Source organism: Sinohyriopsis cumingii, chromosome 8 (genome assembly GCF_028554795.1).
Source record: "Sinohyriopsis cumingii isolate HCF-2022 chromosome 8, ASM2855479v2, whole genome shotgun sequence".
Classification (NCBI taxonomy): domain Eukaryota; kingdom Metazoa; phylum Mollusca; class Bivalvia; order Unionida; family Unionidae; genus Sinohyriopsis; species Sinohyriopsis cumingii.
The window spans coordinates 48,896,905-48,921,042 of NC_142968.1; the positions used below are offsets into that span (position 1 = coordinate 48,896,905).

General features: G+C 34.4%; 1 protein-coding gene across 1 annotated transcript; it reads right to left on the reverse strand.

Annotated features, from left to right (window-relative positions):
- Nucleotides 1-5,290: 5,290 nt before the first annotated feature.
- On the reverse strand, nt 5,291-20,960 carry LOC149793455 (allurin-like). Its single transcript, XM_089966380.1, has 9 exons — nt 20,825-20,960; nt 19,806-19,930; nt 17,967-18,036; nt 15,831-15,920; nt 13,772-13,862; nt 12,370-12,515; nt 10,234-10,319; nt 6,751-6,839; nt 5,291-5,522 (listed from the first exon to the last, which is right to left on the reverse strand). The coding sequence occupies exons 2-9, from the start codon at nt 19,883-19,885 to the stop codon at nt 5,443-5,445; spliced, it is 732 nt and encodes a 243-aa protein (XP_089822506.1). The 5' UTR covers nt 19,886-19,930; nt 20,825-20,960; the 3' UTR covers nt 5,291-5,442.
- Nucleotides 20,961-24,138: the final 3,178 nt, after the last annotated feature.

The window sequence follows — 24,138 nt, forward strand, 5'->3', positions numbered from 1 at the left end:
TTTCATAAAGTTTAGAATTCATAACATTTTCTGTACAACGCTGTTCTTTGTATGCATGTACATTCTCAGTGATATTAATAGACTACAACTATGATTTTTTTCTTTCACGTTTTGAATCTCAGTTCAACTTGAATACTTTGATAAATACATCAAGTTTCTATTACACAAATGGGTACACATTCGTACACATGATAAATATGGTCCACATTCTTACACATGGTAAGAATGACACCGATTCTTACACATGGTAAGAATGACACCGATTCGTACACGTGGTAAGAATGACACCCATACAATAAGACGTTTCATCAAATGGTGAACAAACCGAACCCAATCGGATGAGCTTTCGGGTGCAAGCAATATTTATTAATCTTCTTTGTTGCTTACGGAGCCCTACAGTGCGCCGCAGAGTACAGGGCAATATAAATGAATACAAAATAAGTACCAAATATTATCAGCTTCTCGTGGGTCGGTGGTTCTTTCCGGGCTTTTCCCGGGTTCTTCCTCCACCATTAATACTGGCCGCCATATATGGCCTATCGTGTGCTGAAAAATGGCGTTAAACCCAACAACAACAACAACAACCAAATATTATCCACTTTAATTAGAGTAAATTAAGGACTATTATGGTTTAGCCGAGAAGACTTGCAGAACCAGCGCATAATACACTTGCAACTTTAGATCAACGCTGTTGACTTAATATCATATGAAATGTGTGCAGAACGAAAATGGTATACCTGCCCATTGTGCAGAAAGAGAATGGTATACCTGCCTGTGCTAGCAAGGAGATAAGTCCGTATTGTTAGAAATGTGTCATCGTTATGCAATGTATCCTCTAAACAATTCTTCTTATATTCCATCCCTAAATGTTCATTTGTTCGCATTGTCTGTCCCGAGTACATTAATTAAATGGACAGGAATACGTTAACATAAATGATCTATCTCTGGTTCAACAGCTATATTACTACTGCTGTTATTATTTTATTATTAGTGTTGTTGTTACGATTAATATAGCAATTAATATAGCAGAAGGAGCAATACTTCAGAAAGTCCAACAAAATGTTTGACGAAAGAGAACACATCGCAAATTGTGAGTTGATGAAGATATAGAAGGTATATTACTGCTGTGAGATGCCAACAAGAAAATGAATTGAAGATATCACTTGGGTAGTTTGATATGCTTCTGACTAATATAATCTGAAAATGTTGCGTAGATCTGGAGCAGGAGAACATAAAAGAATGCTATAGCTGCCTCTGTCGCGGTTACATTTATCAACGTATACACCTTTTCACACAAAAAAGTCATTTTGAATATGCTTACCGGAAAAAGAACTTTACTTATTAGACTCGTGCGGTCATCAATGGTTTCAAATAATTATTTGACTAATGCAATCATCAATGGTTTTACATACTTATTTGACTAATGCAATCATAGATCGTTTTGCATGCTTTTTTGGCTTTGGAGTGTTTACATCAAGAGAATTAATCCTTTTCTACCGTTCACGTAACCAACACTTACAATGAACATGAAAGGGGAAGGAAAGCGCATAACTTCTATAAGATACCAATATATAATATTGTTCCTATGCACCGCTAAGCATTGTGTTCGTACACCTAAAGCATCTCTTAGTCTCATGCTAAGACTTGCGCACTGTTTTTTAATTCACCTTTGTCCAGAGTGTTGTTTAGACCTTGCAAATGAAGAACTTTATTGTACCTTTAGAGGAATCATACGGTAAGGACTAGCAAAACCTTATGTAGTTACTCTCGATCATCATCAACGAAGGAAAGGTCATACAAACCTTGAACTTTGACTCTTTATCCTCAAATAATCAGGCTTTATTTTCTATGAAATATCGTAAATGTACTTGGAATATTAATTAGATATGAAAGTTCCAGTAGTAATTAACTAACCTAGTCATGACAATATTAATTAAAAGCAATATGGTGGATGCCTGATGTTAAATTTCCTACGTTCCTTTCTTGTTGAAACCTAATCTTTAGAACAGTTTTATAAGTATTCAGCGGCATTAATGCTACCGAGTATTCATATTACTGCCTGAGCATTGGCCATGTACTTTGACCTTGAACATAAACAGTAGACAATTGTATTTTTTATGTTTAGATATTCTTGCTCTAAGCTTTAAACTCATATTTGTTCTCAATATTCCTCACTACGTTCCCATGGAAGGCAAGTGTGTCTCAATTAGCATTGGATTAAATAAATGATGACCGATTTACATATAAAGGTTTTGCAAATACACGAAACACACGTTGCTTACGTGAAGACGTGATAGGCATCTGCAGAGATAAATAATATAACCCATCATTCGCACTGTCATGAGATAGGGATTTCCTACCTGTGGGACAGCTTTTATGGGCAACTGCGAGGTTCTTTGAAGTTCCTAAACGCTAATTGTGACCACAAAATATGGGATACTCCAACAGCCCACCAACACAAGTGAAGGATTATTTTGCGCGCGTTTCTATATCAAATAAGGCCATTAATATCATAGCGATAAATCAATTAAAATGAGCTGCAATTGTAATGTTCGCCATTTGGATCTAACTTACTATACTGTCACTTTCATTTTATCAAGATCAGTTTTCTGGAATAAGTCTGCCGGATATGTTTTCTTACATGGCTCTTTTCTGTGTATGTTTACAGGTCGAACGCCATGCTGTAATAATTCTGTAAGTATGGGGGGGGGGGTCCAATATTATGGTCTTATTTTCATAAAGCTCTTGTTTCATACAAACGAAAAAAAACAATAATAATGCTGCTACTATCATTACTTCTAAAAGGCAACATATCTAAATGACAAGAATAAAATCACATAGCATTTCTTTTGGTTTACGCAAACGTTTAAAATATTTTTTTCTGAATCTGCTATAAAGTGAAACCAAATAAAATTGCAGCATAAATTACCCCCCCCCAAAAATTAAAAAGTATGAGATGAGAGACAGGAAGCCGGTGTGAATTTAATTCTACACAATATTCATTTGGCAATAACTATTCCAAAATCTAGGGATGTACTACACAAAGTTTTGTTCTTGTGGCCATGCCTGCTATCAACATGTTTATGTTGCATGTGTTAAAATTAGTTCAAAACGTCTGGATTGGTATACGTTCATTTGAAGTGGTAATTTACAGTGTTAGTCATCCTTGTAGCATCTCAATCTTCAAAAAGAAATGCAATCAGGATATTTTATCTTCAAAGAAATTAGAGTCATGAATGGTGTGATAACATTTATTTACTAAATTGTAAATGTTTATATTTTAAATAATTCATCATTTACTGTCAATGAAAGGGAATTTAATAAAAAAATATTGATAAAGTAAACAGAACATTTATATCTACTGGAACCGGATTCTGATCCATATGGTCATGCTATGTGTAATTTTACATGTTCATGATCTCGTTGAATATTTCCGGAAACTTTCTGTGTGTCCTTTGAAGCATCAAATAATTACGCTTTCAGTAACCATCACATTCCCCGATTCCCTTCAAGTTTTAATTCAGGATTTAAACAAGCGGTGAATTTCGCGATAAATAGCAGTGAGAGATTTTTTGTTTGAAACTTATTGACATTTATATAACTTTCTTAACCACCTGAATCTAGTAGGACTTGTTATGTGACGCATTTGTTTGATTCTTACCTTTTGAGTCATTTTTAAAAAAAGATCCACAAAGAACTTAGTATTGTGCAAGAATGGTTGCTCATGTGCGTGTGGCTGGGCTTGAAATTAAAATATGTATCAGCTTTGGGGACAATTATCTTGGTCGATGCAATTGAGAGGCATACAACGAGGTTAAATAAAAGACGCAAAATATACCAGTCTTTGGTGATAGTGAAAGTATTACCTACAGCAATATATGTTCTTAGACGGCATGTCTGACTTGTTGACTTACTGACTTAATGTGTCACCGACACATATAACGTTCTTTGTTAATTGGGCATTGACTTATCTTTGTTACGTTTTATTAGCAAAAGATTATATATGAGAGTATATTTATGTTTGCTCTATATCTTACACTTGTAGTTATACATTTTATTACATGTTACCATGACACTTTCTGAAATAACGTTGATAGCAATTTCAATACTAACAAACGTAACGGACATGTCTTTTCTAGTCACATTTTCTCACGATACCAACTTATATTGAAGTGATAACAGTATTTGTTTCTTCTGTATCTTTACTAGTGACACGGGCGTGTTATAATACAACAATAATAATAATAATAATAATAATGAATTATCACCCATTTCATACAGGGCTTTGAGAAATATAGGGTCTATTGTTGATGCTGGTGCAGTTGATAACTCGTTTCTGCGTGGCGCCTTACAAATAGCGTTGAATATTTTGAAAATCCGCATAAAGTGTGCAGTGTATTCCTTTCTTTTTACTTGCAATCACGTACATCATTGAAGATGGAAGTTTTTGTGTTTTTGCTATTGTTATGGATGATGATGATGTTGATTATGATGACGATGGCGGTTGTGGTGATGATGCAATTATCCAAGGTTATGTAAAAATATACTTCTTTGTTTGGCGTAAGGTAGCTCAAAATCTTACTTTTAGCAGACCTTAAAGCTGGAAATAATAATCGCTAAAACTTTGTACAGGACATTAGGCATTTGAATTTTACTAGATCCATTTGGCACTCAATCTGTAATTTTCAAATCGTTACTAGATTCATTTAGCACTCCAACTGTCAATATTTGGCATTCCTACATTCCGATATGACCGGGCTGGTTCTCGCTTGTTCGACATGTACGGTTTTGCTCAAATACGGGAGCCACTCATACTACTTGAGCACAGGATTTCAATATATAATGAATCATATGTTTAATTTTCGCGTGCAATGCAATTAAAATGATCAATCACAAATTCTTGTATAGACGCGTTTGCCGATTCCTTTAGGAAAGCGTATAAGAATTGTCAGACGCTGACTCTTTTCTTGTTATCTATCAAATGGTTTGCACACAACTAACTTTGGATCATCCATACATCCATTCATGCATGCATACATACATCATACATTCGTAGATTCAAGTGGGTACGAACGTTTTATAAATGTCATACATTACATGATACAAAAATACTTTAAAGAGAAAAATACATGATTACATAGTTTTAATTCAAGGACAAGAAAAGACGATGTAAAGTCTAAAAAGACCTTGATTTCAACAGAATATCTAGAATAACTGTTCCCATGGTAGTGTACATTTGTACACAAACTGCTGGTGAAATTAAGTTATATTTATTTAAGCTGCAAGAAAGTCCTTTAAAAAACTTTATTCATCATTTAATACAAAGCAAGACTCAAAAGTCTTAAAACATATTTCATAGAAGAAATGTAATGCAAACAGTTTCCTAAAGATGAACGAACGTTTCTCGGAGGCGAGTCTTCCTTTCCTTTTGGCTGTTGTTCTTTAGATGGTCCACCAATATTGACACACACACTGTGGAGTCATGACCATGAAGTTCGTTGTGCAAAAGATGCCGCCACAATCTGCAATTAGTTTGAATTTAAACTGTATACCATTTCGTAGCTTAACGAACTTGCCTACATATCATATCCGACGGTAATAATTGGAAAGCATACGTACAAACACTATTAAAACAGCTTAAAAGATTGTGATGTGGAAGAAATTTAACTTTGACCACCAATCGGCTGCATTAGCGACTGTGATTATGGCAGTGTACCATTATTGTTCTATCCTACGTGAGATCGCGGACACATATGACATTCATATTTACCCGTAGAAAGACGTTCCCATCTGCTTCACCTGCGCACTCCTCAACAGTATTGTGTTTCAAGCTGACTAATGTTTAGTCGGAAACAAAACATTCAGTCTTGTGTATTTTGATATTTCAACTAAATAATTTTGTTACGCCATTTTACTTCTGCTGAACAAAGGTAACACAGGCTTACACTTTGGTAGGAACAATGACGTCGGACGATCACATCCAATATAAACAAAAAGCAGACTAATTACCAAGGGGGCACGTTTTCCTGGTCAGAATAAATTCATTAATTTCCAACAACAATAGTAGAGGACATAACAATCATCCTTGCTATCCTCCCGATATAGCAGGATATATTCAACTGTGTCGACCTTGGTGCATCATAAATTAGCATTATGTGCATAAAGGTCGAGCTGAGATTCTTATATATATATGGCATATCAATATGTAAGCTTTACAAGTGTATAGGAAACTCATTGCAACCTACGTAATAAATGCACCAGACATACGTGTCATGGCATATTTGTTATTCCTCTATACATATTTATATGAAGCTATTAGACAGTGAGAGAAAGAGAGAGAGATTTCAAGATTTTTACCAACTTATTGTGATCATTAAGAACAAAGCCATAGTTTTCACGATTTGCCGACTCTTCAAAGAAAAGTAAACGTGGAGACAAAAGATTGTATTATGATGGAATTGGGAACTGCTCTCTTCTCCGATACTAAATTGTCCCGTAATAGGCAAGATTTGTAGGTACATGCCGAATGACGTATAAAATAAATACGTACCCAAACGGGTATAATCAAGATGGTCTTTCAAATCTCAAGTCATGTTCAAAAATAGCACCTTGATTCGTAATCATTTTGTGCATGCACTGTATCTACATGAAGCCGAACAAAACAAAATATGTATTTAGTTGATATCAATTCGCGACACATAATACACAGTACCGCAGAGTAGATAATCAGGACGAAGAAAAGGTACATACCACAGAAACCATGTTTTGTGCAGCTGTTCGGACAATCAGCACATTGTTCTCCAGACTTATATGGAAGGTTCTGCTCGTTAGGGTATTGCCTGGAAAGAGTGTAAATATATGTAAAATATTACAGAAAGTCGCAAGAGAGGACTGACGCTGGATCCAGTATCAGAGCAATCCAAATGTACACGTCACATCTCTTTGAAACGTTTATTGAGACACAAAACGTGTGATGATGCCAACGACAACACCATCGTACACAAATCAAAGATTCAAACACTATCAAATTCTTTTTTAAAAATTGAGAATCCGATATAAATATACATGTTACTATGGAAAAATATCACTAGAAAATCATAGCCATTTAACACAAATGCAAAAACTGTATTTAAATTTTGCTTTTGAAGACCATGAAATGCAGTGTTAGAACTGAAGAATATTCTTAAGAATAAATTTTGACTCTCAGCTAAATTTAAACAATCACATGTCTAAGATATGTTAGAAGGAAGCAATACATGTTTTGCAATGTCTCAACAGCTGTTTGTTCACTTAAACTAGCAATATTTTACTACAACGAGTTTAAATAGGTACCGCTTTATTTGAAATTTATTCTGCCAAATATCAGAAAAACAAAAACGAAATTCAGACACAATCTATGAATTTCAGCGTAAGGCACACACTTAGTTTTTTGAGGAATTTAATATGTCATATCACTCTGCTTTGAACTATATAATAGTTGATTTAGAGAATAGCAATGAAAGGTCTTTGAAGAAAGTTGCCACAAAGGTAATACTTATTTCCATTTATATAACTAAATCACATGATAAACGTATGTGACAAGTTTAATCACATTCAATAATGTATAAGAAGATACGTTCTAAAAGACGGAGGTCACTGACATGGCATCATTGTGTATACAGTTCTGGTATTCAACTATTAGCTCAGTTAAGCTGAAAATCTATCACGTACTTAGATTTGTTTAATTCTTTTTGTCTAAGATTCTCTAGTCAATATCACAGAAATATCTCCAGCATTATCAATATCATATGTGAATGATCTTTCGAAATGCAACAGTTAAGCAAAGCGAAGCCAAAAAGATAGATACATACAGAAATGTAGGTACAAATATAGTTAGATTGACTAAGATGTCTGTATAGTAATGATAAACTATTTTGCACTTTTACCATAAAAAAAATTGTCGCACAGAATAAATGTATTCTCCTTGGTTATATCGGAACTCCCTACATTAAGAATGGGTGGAGAGTGGCCGATTGTGATATTCTGTGATGTTCATCATGTTTACACGGATTTATATTACCACATATGCCCACTAAGATTGGGAATTTCTGAAGGATACCTAACGTTATTGCCGAAAACTGCCATACAAAGGAAGCCATTCACGTAAATGAAGATAGTTTGCACAATATAATAATTCTTATTATATGCTCATTTTTTTCCCGTTAACTTTCCATTGTCAGAATTGTTCACTATTTTACGGTATTGCACACCTTCATATTACACTCATGCGCAGGACACGTGTTCCCAATAGTGTATTAGGAACTACTTTGTAAACAAATCATGTACTCTCGTAAAGCAGACGATTTACGTTTTGGTTGATTCAATTTTTGTTTCTGAATGAAACTAAAGCAGATGTTTCGTGGACTGCCACATACCAGCTGATTTGCAACATTCCGCGTTAACTATTTTGATTTCGGATTTTGGCGATATATGCCAGATTTCATAAAACTTGCTTGGTACCTACAAATAACATGCAAATTATAAAGGCATAAACTGTCTCCTTTATTTAGTAATAAGAATGACAAAAAATACACCTACAGTTTTACTTTCGGAACTTCTCCAAAATTTACTGTCTTAGTTCTGCAAATCCGAATTACATGAGCCATGTCATGAGTTCTCAAGCCTGATTACACATTTGGAAATTGTACTGTAATTGCGACTATATTTAAAGTGCAATTACATCATCCGTACTGCCCTCAAAATGAAATAAACATTAAATTCAATAGCATTTTTTGATAACTGCAATTGAAACAGTTCATATTTTTCTCACATTATGCTTTCAAATGGTCAATGACATATCAAATACACTAACTGATGTAAACACGCTTCTGCCGCGCTGCTTCAATCCGATGTATTTCATGTACAATTTGCACAGATGAATTCAGACCATAATCACGAAATTTCGTCGAATCGAAAAAAAATACCAGAATCTATTCATTCCAAATCAAATGAACAACTTGCTGCAATGTGTATTCATACATAATATGACTCCAAATTTCAATTTTAAGTAGACACAAAAGCCTGGCTTTTCTTCTGAAACTTACGTCTAGCGCGCAACAAGTTCAAATTGATCTGGGCGGTGTTATGTGCACATTAATAATGTTGTTGTGTAATGATGAATCTGCGCATGTGTATGTAGTTTGGAATACTGCATACATTCATTTACGTTGTTTCTTGTAGTGTATTGTGTTCATATAATTAAACCTTAGGTAGAAATAAGAAAATGAGCATATAATAAAAGGGTTACTGCATTTGTATGGGAAAATATGAACTCGTTTTGCCAGGTGGATATACTGCACTCCCAAGGTCGTGCAGTATTCCACCCAAAAAAACTCGTTCATATTTTCCCATTCCAATGCAGTTAACAATAAATACACCCTACTATATATTTCTATTCCTTGGAGGAAATACAAACAAACAGGAATTATTCAGCAGAGCATACATCTGCATGAACACTTTTTCACATGATTTGTGAATCTGACCTAGAAATAGCAACATTAAACAAACCGAATAGACATTTTTTTTAAATATATATGAAAACACATGTAGAGCTGACAGGGAAACACAAGCAGAAGTGATACACAAAAACATGTAGAACTGACATGCAAACGCACATATAAATTACTATTTTGAATTATAACAATTTATAAAATAAATGAAAACTGTCCGTGCATGAAGCGGTTTTTCCTTTTTCATACTGCATGTACGCGTGAAGTCCAAGTGACAGCACCATGTCATTCTCTATGACAACCGAGTACACAAAATTGCTATACCCCACATTGAAGGTAGTCACATATAGTGTTATCCATGTTTTTCCTTTCTTTTATCTATGGACTAGGATCCAACATTATGCAATCTTTTACTGTTACTGGTGAGTCGTCCGCCATGCATGAACATATTTCTAGTTTTGTTTGCTTTTTGTACCTTTACAAATTGTCAGAATATTTCCACTCTGTTTAACAATGAACAATGTTATATATTTTGACGTATCTCACAGACATCCGCCAGATGTTCGTGGCGACGGTAACTTTAACAGTTCCCAGGTTCAATGTATGTTTATCGTATATGTGGAATTAGTCGAATTATAAACGTCAGTAATCGTGTTAAATTAATGGAATTTTTTTAAAATATAAAAAGTATAACAAGTCATTTTATAATACAATAAGTGTATATCATAACTAAACGTACACGTACCCGTATGCATAGTTGCAGACGTAGAAGGGAGTTCCATTGCAAGAATTGAAGCCACACCCTATAGCCATCGTTTTCCACAACACCATCTTCAGAAAGATGATAAAACGAAATCACTAAGTGTACATTTAGTATTAAAGTGAATCAAATGTTCGCACTTACTTTATAATTTTCGAATTGTAATGTAGCAGTAACGCCAATAATTGTTTATCGGTATGGAAAACTCACTTTAATAATAATGAATGAATGCTACAATACAACATTATCTTTTCAAAAAATCTATAGTGAGTTCTTATGCCATGCTGTTAATTTTTTGAAGACTTGAAATCTTTGCAAATCACATCAGACCGTTAAGCAAATTCAAGATGTTACGGAGGATTAAGCGTTTACTGAAGAACCAGAGGCAGTGATGGTCTATGTTCAAGTAGAATAAACCACAAGGTACCATATTGTGTACACACGATATATGGTCAAATTTTACTGATCATGTTATGTACGATATGAGGTGTAAATATTCGACTCAGACAAGCATGAAAAATTATTTACAATTACATCGACCTCATCCCCACAGATAATCATTCCTTCTCTCTCCATGGTATAGAATCCATCATGCAAACACAATCTATTTGTTTCATCTCAAGTTTAATTTACTGATCATCTGATAAATATTTTCGAGATTTTACCAGCTATCAGTACTCGATCATCAGTACACAGTTATCAGTATACTTTTATCAGTACACTTGTATCAGTACATAATTATCAGTACACTTTTATCAGTACACAATTATCAGTACACTTTTACCAGTACACAATTATCAGTACACATGTATCAGTACACTTTTACCAGTACACAGTTATCAGCACACATGTATCAGTATACTTTTATCAGTACAGTTGTCAGTTAATTTTTATCAGTACACAATTATCAGTACACTTTTAGCAGTACACAGTTATCAGTACACACGTATCAGTAGACTTTTAACAGAATACTTTTATCAGTACAGTTATCAGTACACTTTTATCAGTACACTTTTTCGGCTTGAGATGACAACTTCAGATTTGCCAGTCACATGGGTCAGTGGGTCTTGTATCACATCTTATGTACTCAGCCCATTGATCATATATATATATATATATATATATATATATATATATATATATATATATATATATATATATATACGTGTTGGAAACATGAACTATAAGATGCATCTGTCGTTAAAACCTGGATCTGACCTTGGATATGACTATCTAGATCCCCATCTCCATATATATATATATATATATATATATATATATATATATATATATATATATATATATATATATATATATTGGCTCTTTATTATCTCTTGACCACAGCCTCCGAGTCTTAACATCTTATCTATTCAATCTCCATCTTTTTATAATCTGGGTATGATAAAAAGCCAAAACATATACACCTTCATCAAACGCTTGACGATTTTTGCCTGTGTGTACACTGCCAAGAGGCCCTGATTTGAATAGATCATCAAAGCGTATGGGCGGGGATACGTGTGCTTTTTTTCTCCATTTGTGTCTATGGTAAGGGATTAGCTTTAAGGGATTAAGCAATGAATGATCTCATTAAAATGGTTAAAAAACTGCCAGTATTCTTCACTTCCGAGACGATGATTGATTGGTTGGTTGATTGGTTGATTGGTCGATTGATTGATTGATTGATTGATTGATTGATTAGCATGCATCCATTTTAATTCCTCTAATCATGTCAAATGAGAGGAGTTATTCTTCACGTAAATATAATGACGTATTGGCAGCGTATTTTAACAATCCAGACATTTTATTTGCTTTCATGAAACAAATCAATAAAAGCTATTAAAATAAACCAATGTGTAATTGTGTACCATTTCCACCCAAATTACATTTATGAGTTCATCCGTATCCACATAGCGAAAACCACTATCTTTTAACTTAAGGATAGGATGTGTTTATCGTTCTATACTTTCTTAAAAATAAAACTTCCTTATCAAGTCACAAAACACCTGTGATATGTGACTGCTGTATGATAAACTCTGCATGGTGATCTATAAACTTGCATGCATATATTAGTGGTCATAATACACATACATTATAGTCCCTGTTGAAGGTAGATTAACATACCTGGGTATAATTGCCGATCGCACGTCCGTTCCTGGATCCTATGCCGTACTCGAAATTATTCATCTCGTTGGCCCAGTTATTGATACAGTCGGCCCAGGAACACGAGCCGATGCAGATGTTCTGGCCAAAGTACACGCTCGGTAAATCTATTAAGAAATAATCAAGGGAACACACGATTAGTGTGTATCGTTTTAAACCACACATTGCTACATAAACAAACTGACATGTTTTGCCTTAACATGACGAATTCGTATCATGTACTGCTGTAACAACAAACTACGACTCGCCCTCCTATTGGGATATTGAATACGTTCGGATGAAATCCAAAAACATCACAACATAACGTCGATTTCATCTTCATTCTGCTCTTTTTCGAATTTGCATGGAAACGATGGATAATCCCAAAACGCCTCTTTTAAATCTAAAAAATTAAATTATTAAGCTTGATATTTCTTTCAAAATATTATGTTAACGGCCTTCCGTTCTTATTAAAATGTCGTTAGAAGTCCATATTATTCTAATCTAGAGATGAATTACGGTAAGATGCACAAAAATAAAAACAATCTTGACTTTCTGTGATATTTTTACAAGGTCTATTGTTGACGTTTAAATGCGGCAAAAGAATTTAATTGTTTCCAAAATCACCGTGATCAACCTATTAAGAAATATGTCTCTGAAGCGAATCAGTATGTCACGGAATAGATCAAAGCTTAGCAATAAAAACAATAGCGTGGAGGAAATACAAAAATTCACATTCTCTTTGATCACTGATGTACTCATCTTGGGATCCTGGTACTACATAACATGTATAAAATTCTGGAACATATCTTTTTTTAAAAACGGAACATGCCTCAAAGATGCATATCGGGTACCTTCGCACACAAATTCGCAAACCGGTGCACATATATTCCAGTGAATAAAATTCTTATATCGATATGTGTTTTTATACACCTTCTCTACAAACTAATAATTAATTTAAAACTTTCCAAACCTATTTGGTGAATGGAACTGCACGATATATAACATGGCGGTGAAAATTTGTATATATTTTCACAGTAACATATTCAGATAACGAGCTTTGTTTCCATGCCAGAAACAATGTAAGACACTCAAACGTTTAAAGGCATTAGGCAAAAGCAAGTAATGACTAAAACGCATTTTGAAACGTTACACTAAAACTGATGGTTGCAAGGCAAGCGTAACACTAGTATAAGTAGTAAGTATGAATAAGCACGTGTAGCTACAATAAGGGGACGACACTTCCTTATTAAAATCAAGAAAGAACCTGAACTAGGAATAAATAAAACAACTGATGCCTCTGCTACAAGCATAACTTGTCAGATCAGTGAGTGAGAAAGAGAAGTTTATTTTACAATATCAGTGATATGAAGTGAATGCTTACCGGAGACAGCCCTTTCGGCACTCGTATCCTGTTTAAAGGCGCAGGAGTTCGCTAGAGTTTGGGCTTTCTGAGCGATGCCAATATGATATCTCTACAAACACAGGAAGATTATGTCAGTATCACCATCTTACGCATGTGTTAAAAAATGGAAATGAAACCTTTTGTGTATAGTGCATTTGAGCAAGCATTTCCAGAGAAATTACATTTTATTGTCAAGACTTTCAATATGGTATGAAATAATTATATAAATATTTTGAACTCTTTTCGAGAAGCGTTCTGAGAATTGTCCACACAAAGGTACATTTTCAATATCTCGATGTTACTTATCTGCGAAAACATATATTAAAACCATGTTTTGACAACATTCGTTGAGCCAAAAATGACCCTGTGGAAGGTTGCATCAGTAAACTTCCATGCCATTTATTACAGTGTAGGTTTAATGTGTAGCACTCAAATGATGTTTTAATGCACATCGGGTTATTTGTCACGGAGGATGCGCATATGGGAACAATTATAAATTCCAATCTGACACTGAACATTTATAATCACCAATGTATTGTATTGTATTTCGAACACATGAAGATAGCATCCATAGTGTGGCATAATAGGTTCCTGTGATAATTAACCATAGTTAGGTTGTGCAACCACAGATTATTATGTTCTCATAAACCACTAAATTACAACCGATTAAAAGGCAACTCTTGGTTTCCGTAACTCCAAAACCGTAACTCCAAAAGGTATTTATTAGATTTAGCGAAAGTTAGTTTAATCTTATTAAATTATGTAATTAAGTGAAACGTTATAACATTTTCCAATTAAGGGTTTCATTTGCATATGAGGGTGGGTGAGAATTAAAGCAAACTTTTGGGAAAATAATTTATATTGGTTCATACATGGTTTGCCCTAATACAAGCCGATCCCGGGGCTCCAGTTTCTTTCCAGGTGCTTACTTGTATAAAGCAAACAAACAAGCGTGTCAATTATACAGCAAAACCGTAATCTTAATATCAGAGAACCTTGTCCTCAACTGGCACGTAGATATGTGATGTTTGTATTTACAGCTGACATTATATACTTGCACATCTCCAGCATGCTTGATACGATCTCATCGTGTAAGAATAATACATGAGACTGCCAACAACAAAAAAACGACCCAGATTAATATATCCGGTGAACTGTGCCCAATTAAGGTAAAGTTGTTATGGTAGGTCCGCTTAATTGTAAAGCTCTGCCCAAAACAACAGGTTATGGAGATTAGCGACTAAAGCAACGCTTAAACACTGGTTTATAAACCAAAGTAGCCACAATTAGCAAAGAGCCATACTGGACAATTTATGTGCATTTTTCCAAATTAAACTTCCATACTACTGGAAACAACCACGTATAATACTAAACTATTTTTTCACAAAATTAAGTTCAAGTTGAACAAATGACCTCATTTTTCCAAGACGGAATGAATGTCGCTAACATTAAGAATTCAGAGTATGTATCAGAAGCTCGCACATGCGCAGTCTATTCAATATATCCCCGTAGGCAAAAATAAATCCCAATTGCTGGTATTAAATGTTAGTATACTTTCAAAATATACATATCTGCCCTGTGTTTTATGTATATTCAGTACTGAAGACAAAATATTGATAAAGATTCTACTGGGTAAAAGCTAACAAATAAAATAACAAAATGACCTAAATACTTTCAAAGTTAAGCAGTAAGAATATATTTGTTATAACGAGATAAATACTCTTCCATAATCGATGTGGCTCGTTGATTTTAGTGATATCAAAGATGCAAATTTTTATGCCTCATTTTAATCATTGGAGATTTCCAAAGTGCATGAACTATAGGCAAATAGAAATGAAACTGTTCAATTTTAACGACAAGGCATTATCATATTGTTTGTATATAATCAAAACATATACTTTGAGAAGCAAGAATATATTATAATTGTAATATTGTTTCTTTGCAGCTCAACAATTATGCTGGATATTTTGTAACTATGACGCTATGTTGCACTTTCTTCATGCCTATTTCAACATATTAATTTGACAGATATACTTACCAGTTTCATCATATTCGTGGCGTCCACCTGAGAGCGGTACATTTCGTGCATGTGCAGAATTAGATTCTGTTCTTGTACGCTTACAGATCCCTACAGAAATTTAAAACGTAAATTACTGTGCAATTAAACTCGACCATATACTATTTAAAACGTTTCATCATGTTATCCCAGAGGAAATGACGTATGTGGAGTCATTACACGACAGAATATAACCTTATTTATTCTCGCACCTGTTTATATCGAGATTCGAGTATTGGCCTAAACATTAGAAAAATGAAACGAATAGAATCTGATTTGCCGACACACACTCACACACACACACACACACAAACACACACACACACACGCAGACGCACACGCACATATATATATATATATATATATATATATATATATATATATATATATATATATATATATATATATATATATATATATATATATTATAATAAGGACTTTGTATAGAGCCTAATCTTTAAAAGCTCTAAGCGCTTTATAACATTAGACAACACCTATAACATAAAAACATATATAATGATACGATTACAAAAAACGAACACCATGACATTAGAAAACATAAAAAAACAGGCTGAAAATATTTAAGGTAGGAAACATTATTAGGTCTTTAAGTTTGTTCTTTCAGTCGAAATATGTGAGTTTTAAGAGCACTCTTGAATGGGATCACTGTGACTTTGTGTCTAAGTTCAATGGCAATTCATTCCACATTGCTGGGCCCTGGTATGCAAACGAACGTTGTCCATATGACTTCGTTTTCATAGTGGGAATAATGAGTATACGATTGTCAGAAGAGGAGCGTATATCTCTTGCTGGTATGCACACATGGGTAAGGTCGGATAGATATGTTGGACTGGAGTCCGTCAGTGAAACGTAGCACAGAGAACAAATTTAGTGTTTGATTCTGGATCGAATGGATATCCAGTGTAGGGTACAGAGCAGCAAGGAGGCGTGCTCTGATCGTGGTACTCTAAGTATGATTCAAGCAGCTGCTTTTTTTAAAAACTTTTTGAAGTTTCTGGAGTAGATATTGAGATGAACCAGACATAATTGAGTTACAATAGTCCACTCTTGAAAGTACTAATATACACACAAGTGTTTTAGTGGCATCAACTGAAAGATATTTACGAATTGAGCTGATATATATATATATATATATATATATATATATATATATATATATATATATATATATATATATATATATATATATATGTGTGTGTGTGTGTGTGTGTGTGTGTGTGTGTGCGTGCAGATCAGGTTTTTATATAGATATTTGCAGGGTCTTCAATGTAATGTTATCAGTATTGAATGAATGACATATTGTGTGATTTGCAATTCCTGATGCATCTATTCGGAATGTATAAAATATAATGTCTATGTGTTATAATACTTTATGCTATTTTGCTCCTTTAGCTTTTGATGAAAACAATCATTAAGAGAAAATATAAACATGTACCAGGAATTTTTATGATATATTAATTAGAAGCGCCTGGCAGACTCGGTTTCCAGAATTTACATTTTGAAATATACCAATAGAAAGTTGACAAATCTTGATTGTCGGAATGTATTCCTCATTTAATTCAAATCCGTAACAGATATTACTGGATTGAAGGTGCACTTTCTTATCAAGCGTCATGTTGATCACATAACAGATTGGTAATGTACCAAAACTAAGTATTCGAAATCGATATGACGTTAGGCTAATAAACAATTACACGTGTTGTTTGCAGATATGCAGTCTCACGTATAAAACTTATTCCCATAGAGTTATTGCTTATACAAAAGAAGAAAACAAGAACTCTTGTGGTATTACTAACACAAAAGTCACCATCCCTACAGAACACAAATAATGTTAGCTAATTTATCTAGTTTCACACTACAGACAGTTACAATTGTTTCATCAGGTTTTAGAGACACCTGACATTTGAAGAACATAACTGCAACAGAGAACTTGATGAGATATTGACGCAAAAGAGATTAGAAACGAGAAGCATATGTATGTACAATGTTCCAAAATACTCATTTCGCAAGACAATTCCCAATCCTATGGGTAGGATAACCCAACATGTATAGATGGAATCATCCCCGGACAGGCTATCGTTACCATTCAATGATTACCGGTGTAAATGCATTCCTTTCCAGCGGAGGATCTTCGGCCATGACATCTAACATACTTGTATGCAATGTGCTGTAACGTACAAAAACGTACTTTTAATTGTATAATTAACGCTATTACGATGCAAATGAGTTTATCGTTTCTGCTAGAAATATGGTACATAATATCCAAAAGTTTCCCTTCATTGTATTTATTTCATTTGTTTATCATAACATCTATAGAAAACCAATTTATAGGTTTGAAGCGGAATGGAAATTTTAAAAAATAAGTCAAAAAGAAAAGAAATCCAAATTTAGGAGAAAGGAAGAATTGTTCAGATCTTTCCAAATATGCAGTAAATTAATTAAATCTATAGTGAGTCGTATCTCACAAAGAGACATTACTGTAGCAGTAGTACAATAAAATGACTGAAAAAGTAAATTAATCATAATTTGGGAGATTATAATGGGTTCCGGCTCTATTAAAGCCGCTGCATGTTAATAAGAAACTGGGATGTAGATCTTTCATTGACAGATATAACCTTAAACTGTTCCCTGAATAGCATGACAACGTAGACGATAGCGAAAAGACTTTAAACATTGCCAGACAGATAATATACTTTATGTCACCTAGACTATCACCGATCGTGTTTCAAAACAATTTAAGCATTTTTACACGAAGAAAAGAGGTTATGTTGATTTCATTATTTTCAACAGTCTCCTACAAAGAGTAAGAGATCATGTAATCACTCGACTAATGTTACATGCGTCATGAATCCCACAATCAGTTATGGAAAGGGAAGCGGAAGGATGATTAGGGATCTTAAGAAGATTATTAACTTATATCATTAGTTGCTCTTGCGCACTTCCAGATATTATTTACAGATATCGTCCAAGGCGTAGGGACTCAGCTTCAATGTAGTCGAACTTGTTCAACAAAATCCTTTTTAACAAATTCCATCCATGCTATCCATTATATTTTCCCAAACTGACGACCCTCGCTCAACTGCGTTATACACAATAAAGTTCATATATATCAGACAATAATTAGCCTTGAAATGAATATAGTCTGTCGCATCTTGCCAGTAACACTTTCTGGTTAATTTAAGTGGAATAGTACAGTTGAATGATTTAGTTCAAGGTGACCTTTGTGCGTGCCATTTCTTTGGATTGTCGTGAAGGAACGTGGCATAGAATTCAACCCTTCGATATCGATTGACTCAGAAAGACGTACTATAAGACATAGTATGAAGGAAAACAAAATTAATCGATTGCTTTATCTCAAATGTCCTAGAATGGTTTGGTTTGGAAAAAAATATAAATGCTGAGACACTTTTGAAGATAATGAGATCAACTTTCATATGTGTTTTTATGTGTGTATCTTAGCTTTAAATAATATTTGTTTTCAATTTTCTTCACTAAATTCGCACAAAAACAAACATTTTAACCTATATATGAATTCATTGAGAGGAAAAAAAGTTAATGCAAAATAGTTATGCAAATACTGTAAACACTTCTTGAATGAGGAAGTGCCATATGATAGGCTCAACCATTGCCTAGAATGTTCGCAATAACTAGACATTGCTGAGGTCATGCTAACTACTACTGACGCAGCGAATTGGATGGTCAACGCATACAATGGAGTACTTTTCTATTGTGTATGTTCCACACAATGTGGATGAGATTATAATGATAAACCGATTGCAAGTTTCCAGAAATTAAAATGGACATCTTTTGTATCACGATCTAGATGGTTTTAATATAATGTTATCAGTTTTAGCCATGTAAATTAAATTTAACTTAACTGGATTTTTTTATAACTGTATTGCATAGATATAGAAATAAATAAATAACAAGTCTTACTTGGCTTTAGTTACAGCACCAAACTCCAGAATTCTTGAGGCCAAGAAAATAACCTGGCAATATCCAGAGATCTTCATCATTAAGTTCTTGAGTTTGGTATTTTTGTGGTACCTCTATCTTCTGGCCTGTTATTAAATAGATTTTAATGTTTGCATAAAAAGACGTAACCGTGGAAACGGTCAATCTCTTTACGAGAAGTTTAGCCTTTAAATATGTTAGTTTAAGATGTTGGCATAAAATAACCTCAGTGCTTTTTAAAGACTGGACATCAGTTGCACCAAACGTTTTAAGATTTCTATTAATATTTAATGGGAACCTAAATCGTTACAGTCAGTTAAACTGAATGTAATGTAGTATATGCTACAATCAATAATAATGGTCTATGTACACTAAACAGCATATAAACGGATTAAAAATTGCTTAATTGATCACACAGTTAAGTAAAACAAGGATACACACGTGGACACGTGGGTCATGTGAAGTCTTTAAGATTATGGCTCTCTTTAATAAAGGGTCTGACAGAATATTAAACAATCTCCGTTTGAAAAGCCATTTTATAGTAGTTAAATTTATATAAAATTGAAACACGTGAACAGCGTAATTTAAACAAATCTTCTTCATACCATTGGTAGAGATATAACACACTCCTCCTGAAAACCAGTTGCTTTACATAACAAATTAAGTCTAAGTAGAAATTTCTCCTGTAATGTGTTATTAATATATTGGCCTCCCCATCACCCACTCCATTAAATCTCGCAAGATGTTTAATTTGGCAGCGTATTTCGAGATAAATAGGTATAGAAAGTGATGCAAAATTCTTTTAAAACTAATTATATATAAGCATTTTAATTAAATCGATAATTAAAATATCTTTATCTGACCTGGTGTTTTTTCTATTCGTCACTAAGATTAAAATGTATACGAAGAGGCTAAATGATAAAATCCCATCATGCAAGAGTTCTTCGACTGAATGTGTGAATTTCATACTGACTGGGGTAATTAAATACTTAGTTGCATACTTATCAATCTGCTTAACTCTGACTTGGATATCTCCTTGGACAGCTACTAATTCACTTCGAGTCAGCTTTTTCACGTCAAGTTTTCTTTCCTATTTCCCGTGTCAGGCTTGCACCACTTTAGTCTTTCGATTCTCGTGCCAGTCAAGTAGAGTCGCAATATATCCGCAAGCTAATACATATCACTTTCATTTTAATGTTTCCCTACATGCAACTTTCATTCAAAATAGGTACTTTCTTATATTTTTTTAACATCAAAACCCGTAATTTACCTGTCATATCACTTTTTTATCGAATGATTGACACTAACTTCATAAGTAATGCATGCATGCATTTGTGTGTATCAGAGACGGAAAATGTACATTCACCTAGAACAACACATTCTTGAAACGTGACTACAACTTTATCAGAGAGTTAATATAATGTTCTTTGTTTGGTAGAGTAATAGAGCAGGCTTAAAATCTAATTATTGTGGATCATACGTATGGATTTATTTATTTGCCCGTTACATTTATTTATTTATTTATTTATTTATTTTGTACAAAGGTGTCGCAGCAAAATGTTTCCCAGACAACGATGGCTATCGTGTACATTTACCTTCATATTTCCGACTAGGCTTAGGAATCTCTCAGATGAGTACTGTAACAACAACAACAACCTGACTGAGAGAGCCAACGCATACAAAAATATAATTGAGTGGTCTACTCATTTCTGTTTCAAACGATGAATTTGTTTTGACAAGGACATGAATAATAAAATCAATTGACGATTTACATATATGTATCTAACAATGTTTCTTTGTGGCCTCCATGTATGTTTTGTGAGCATGCAAGTTTTTTCAGTATCGTTTATTTTGTACTGTTCGAAACTTTACAGATTGCAACATCTTGGTCTATCAACCTTACGAGTCAGGCCCTGCTCATTTCAGGTTACTGACATTTATTGCAGCTTTCAGTTTATTTCATTGTTCGCCTCTTCTGACTGGCACGAATGGTACGAATGGTACGACTGGTACGAATGGTACGACTGGTACGAATGGTACGAATGCAAATCGGACGTAGTTTACACTACCACATTCTCAATGGACGAATTCCTTCGCAAAACACAAACAGGTAAACAAAGTATCAATGTCGATTCTGGTTTGATATCGAAAACCAGAAATCAAAGACTCGCGTAATAGTGTCCAGAAAAGATGTAGAGATCTGTATAACTGGAATTATTTAAATTGATGCAAATCGGGTATTCTCATTTTGGACAGATGACTATTTTGTGCTTACACAGGCCGAGGACATGTTTTGTGGGTCTTGGGAAACGATTCTCCAATAGGCCTCTATGAATTGGAAGGACATAAAATCTTCCCTTCGGCGGCGGGCCCTCTGACAATTATGGCGCCCCGTTATTTTGTCCCAGTTTTCGTACCTTATCCGCGGCCCTGGTATTTACCTTTTCAGCAAGTTGCCCATTTAAAAGCCTAAAACAAAAGAAACGTATCTGGTTACGGCAATGTTGCCGATGTGCGGCTACCAACACATGGAACGGTTAACTCTCGAGAGCTTCCTACGATCCTAAATTAAAGCTAACGCTGTAACATAATAAAGAATGAGATGATATGTATGCATGTAGCTATGTAGGTAGGTAGATAGGTAGGTCGGTAGGTAGGTAGGTAGGTATTATCGTCTAAAAAGACTTTCACTACGGTAATGACTACACGGTACAAATTAAGTACTTAGTCTATTTCTCTTGAATGAATCTGGCTCAATCCAATGAGTTGCCTTTCCTGTCCAGGTTTCAGGCTCCAGTTTTGATTTCGGGCTATTGCGGTTAGGATAATACCATTCAAATAATTCATTCACTGCAGTATCACCTCCACCTGCGTTGGCTGAGTCTCAGGTTTGGACAATGTAAGTACGTGAAAAAGCTTGCCAGTAGCTTCCCATGTATCAATGGTTCTTTCCTTTGTTTTTCCGGCTTCTTCTTCCACCAGTTATACTGACCATCATTTATAGCTATCCTTGTGCTGAAAATGACATTAAATCCCATTACAACAACAACGACGATATATACTACCGACAAGGTTTCATACGAAAATCCTCCAAGCTGCTTAGAAGGGGAAGCAACGACAAACTGTATAGCAAAAGGTCGCCATTTTGAGATATATTTTCAAAAGTAATATATTTTTTAATGGGTCAGAGGGAATATCAGTTGCGACTATATTGCTAATTTACGTAAAACTACACATGAAGCGTAAATAGATTTAGTAACTAGATATGAGAGGAGGGTGCCCCGAGTGGCTCAGTGGTCTAAAGCACTCATCGTTACGAATCACTGCCATCTCACTTCTTTCTGCATGGGTTCGAGTCTCGTGATCGACCAATGTCGGTACGCGAGAAAGCTTGCCAGTAGCTTCTCGTGGTTCGATGGTTCTCTTCGGGGTTTCCAATAGTTCTTCCTTCACCATTTAACCTGGCCGCTATGTATAGCCTATCTTGTGCTGCAAAACGGTGTTAAACCCAAAAACAACAACAACAAAATATATGAGCAGAAACTGAGAGAAACTTAATTACCGAAATAACATTATAAGACAAAAAATGAGCCAGGCTAAAAGCAAATCCTTAGTGTGTATCTATACTTACCACAGATATATCATACGAAATTTGAATGAAAGCATTTAATCAGTATTAATATGACACGTGTTCATTCAACGTTTTAAGATATCTCTAAAAATATTGGTCAAGCAGAAATGTGAAACTTTATTGCTTGTCAAATACAAATACATATCTAGTGACGAAAGTGTTTTACATCCTCTAGATCTTGTAAGAGGGCAAGTGACGACAACTTTACTTAATATAGGTAGACCATGATTGTATTGATCCGACGTTTGCTGAAGTGCAGAAAGTGTGTTACTTAGTTTAGACCATATAGTAGTAACACAACTAAGATCTAGCTTTAAATTTTAGATTTCAATTTCCATCCGAAAATATTCAGTAGTTTTATATTTGGATAACACTTTCTTTCTAACAGGTAAATTACTACGAAATGAACCATACAGGAAAACGTATGTATATGACTCCGCACCATGTTCGTGTCCCCATATAGGTAAATGACAGTTCTCAAGCAGGGCAGACACAAGTCGTACGCCTGGCATAATCTTTTTGAAAACAAAAACAGCTACATATTTCCAAACAATCTCAAAGTTACTTAATATACATGGAATAACACTTGTTTAAAATATATTTTGCCTAATGCCTCCGATAGTTTGCATCCCATACATGTTGATCATACAGGGGGCGGTGTATTACTGCAAACTATCAATGCTT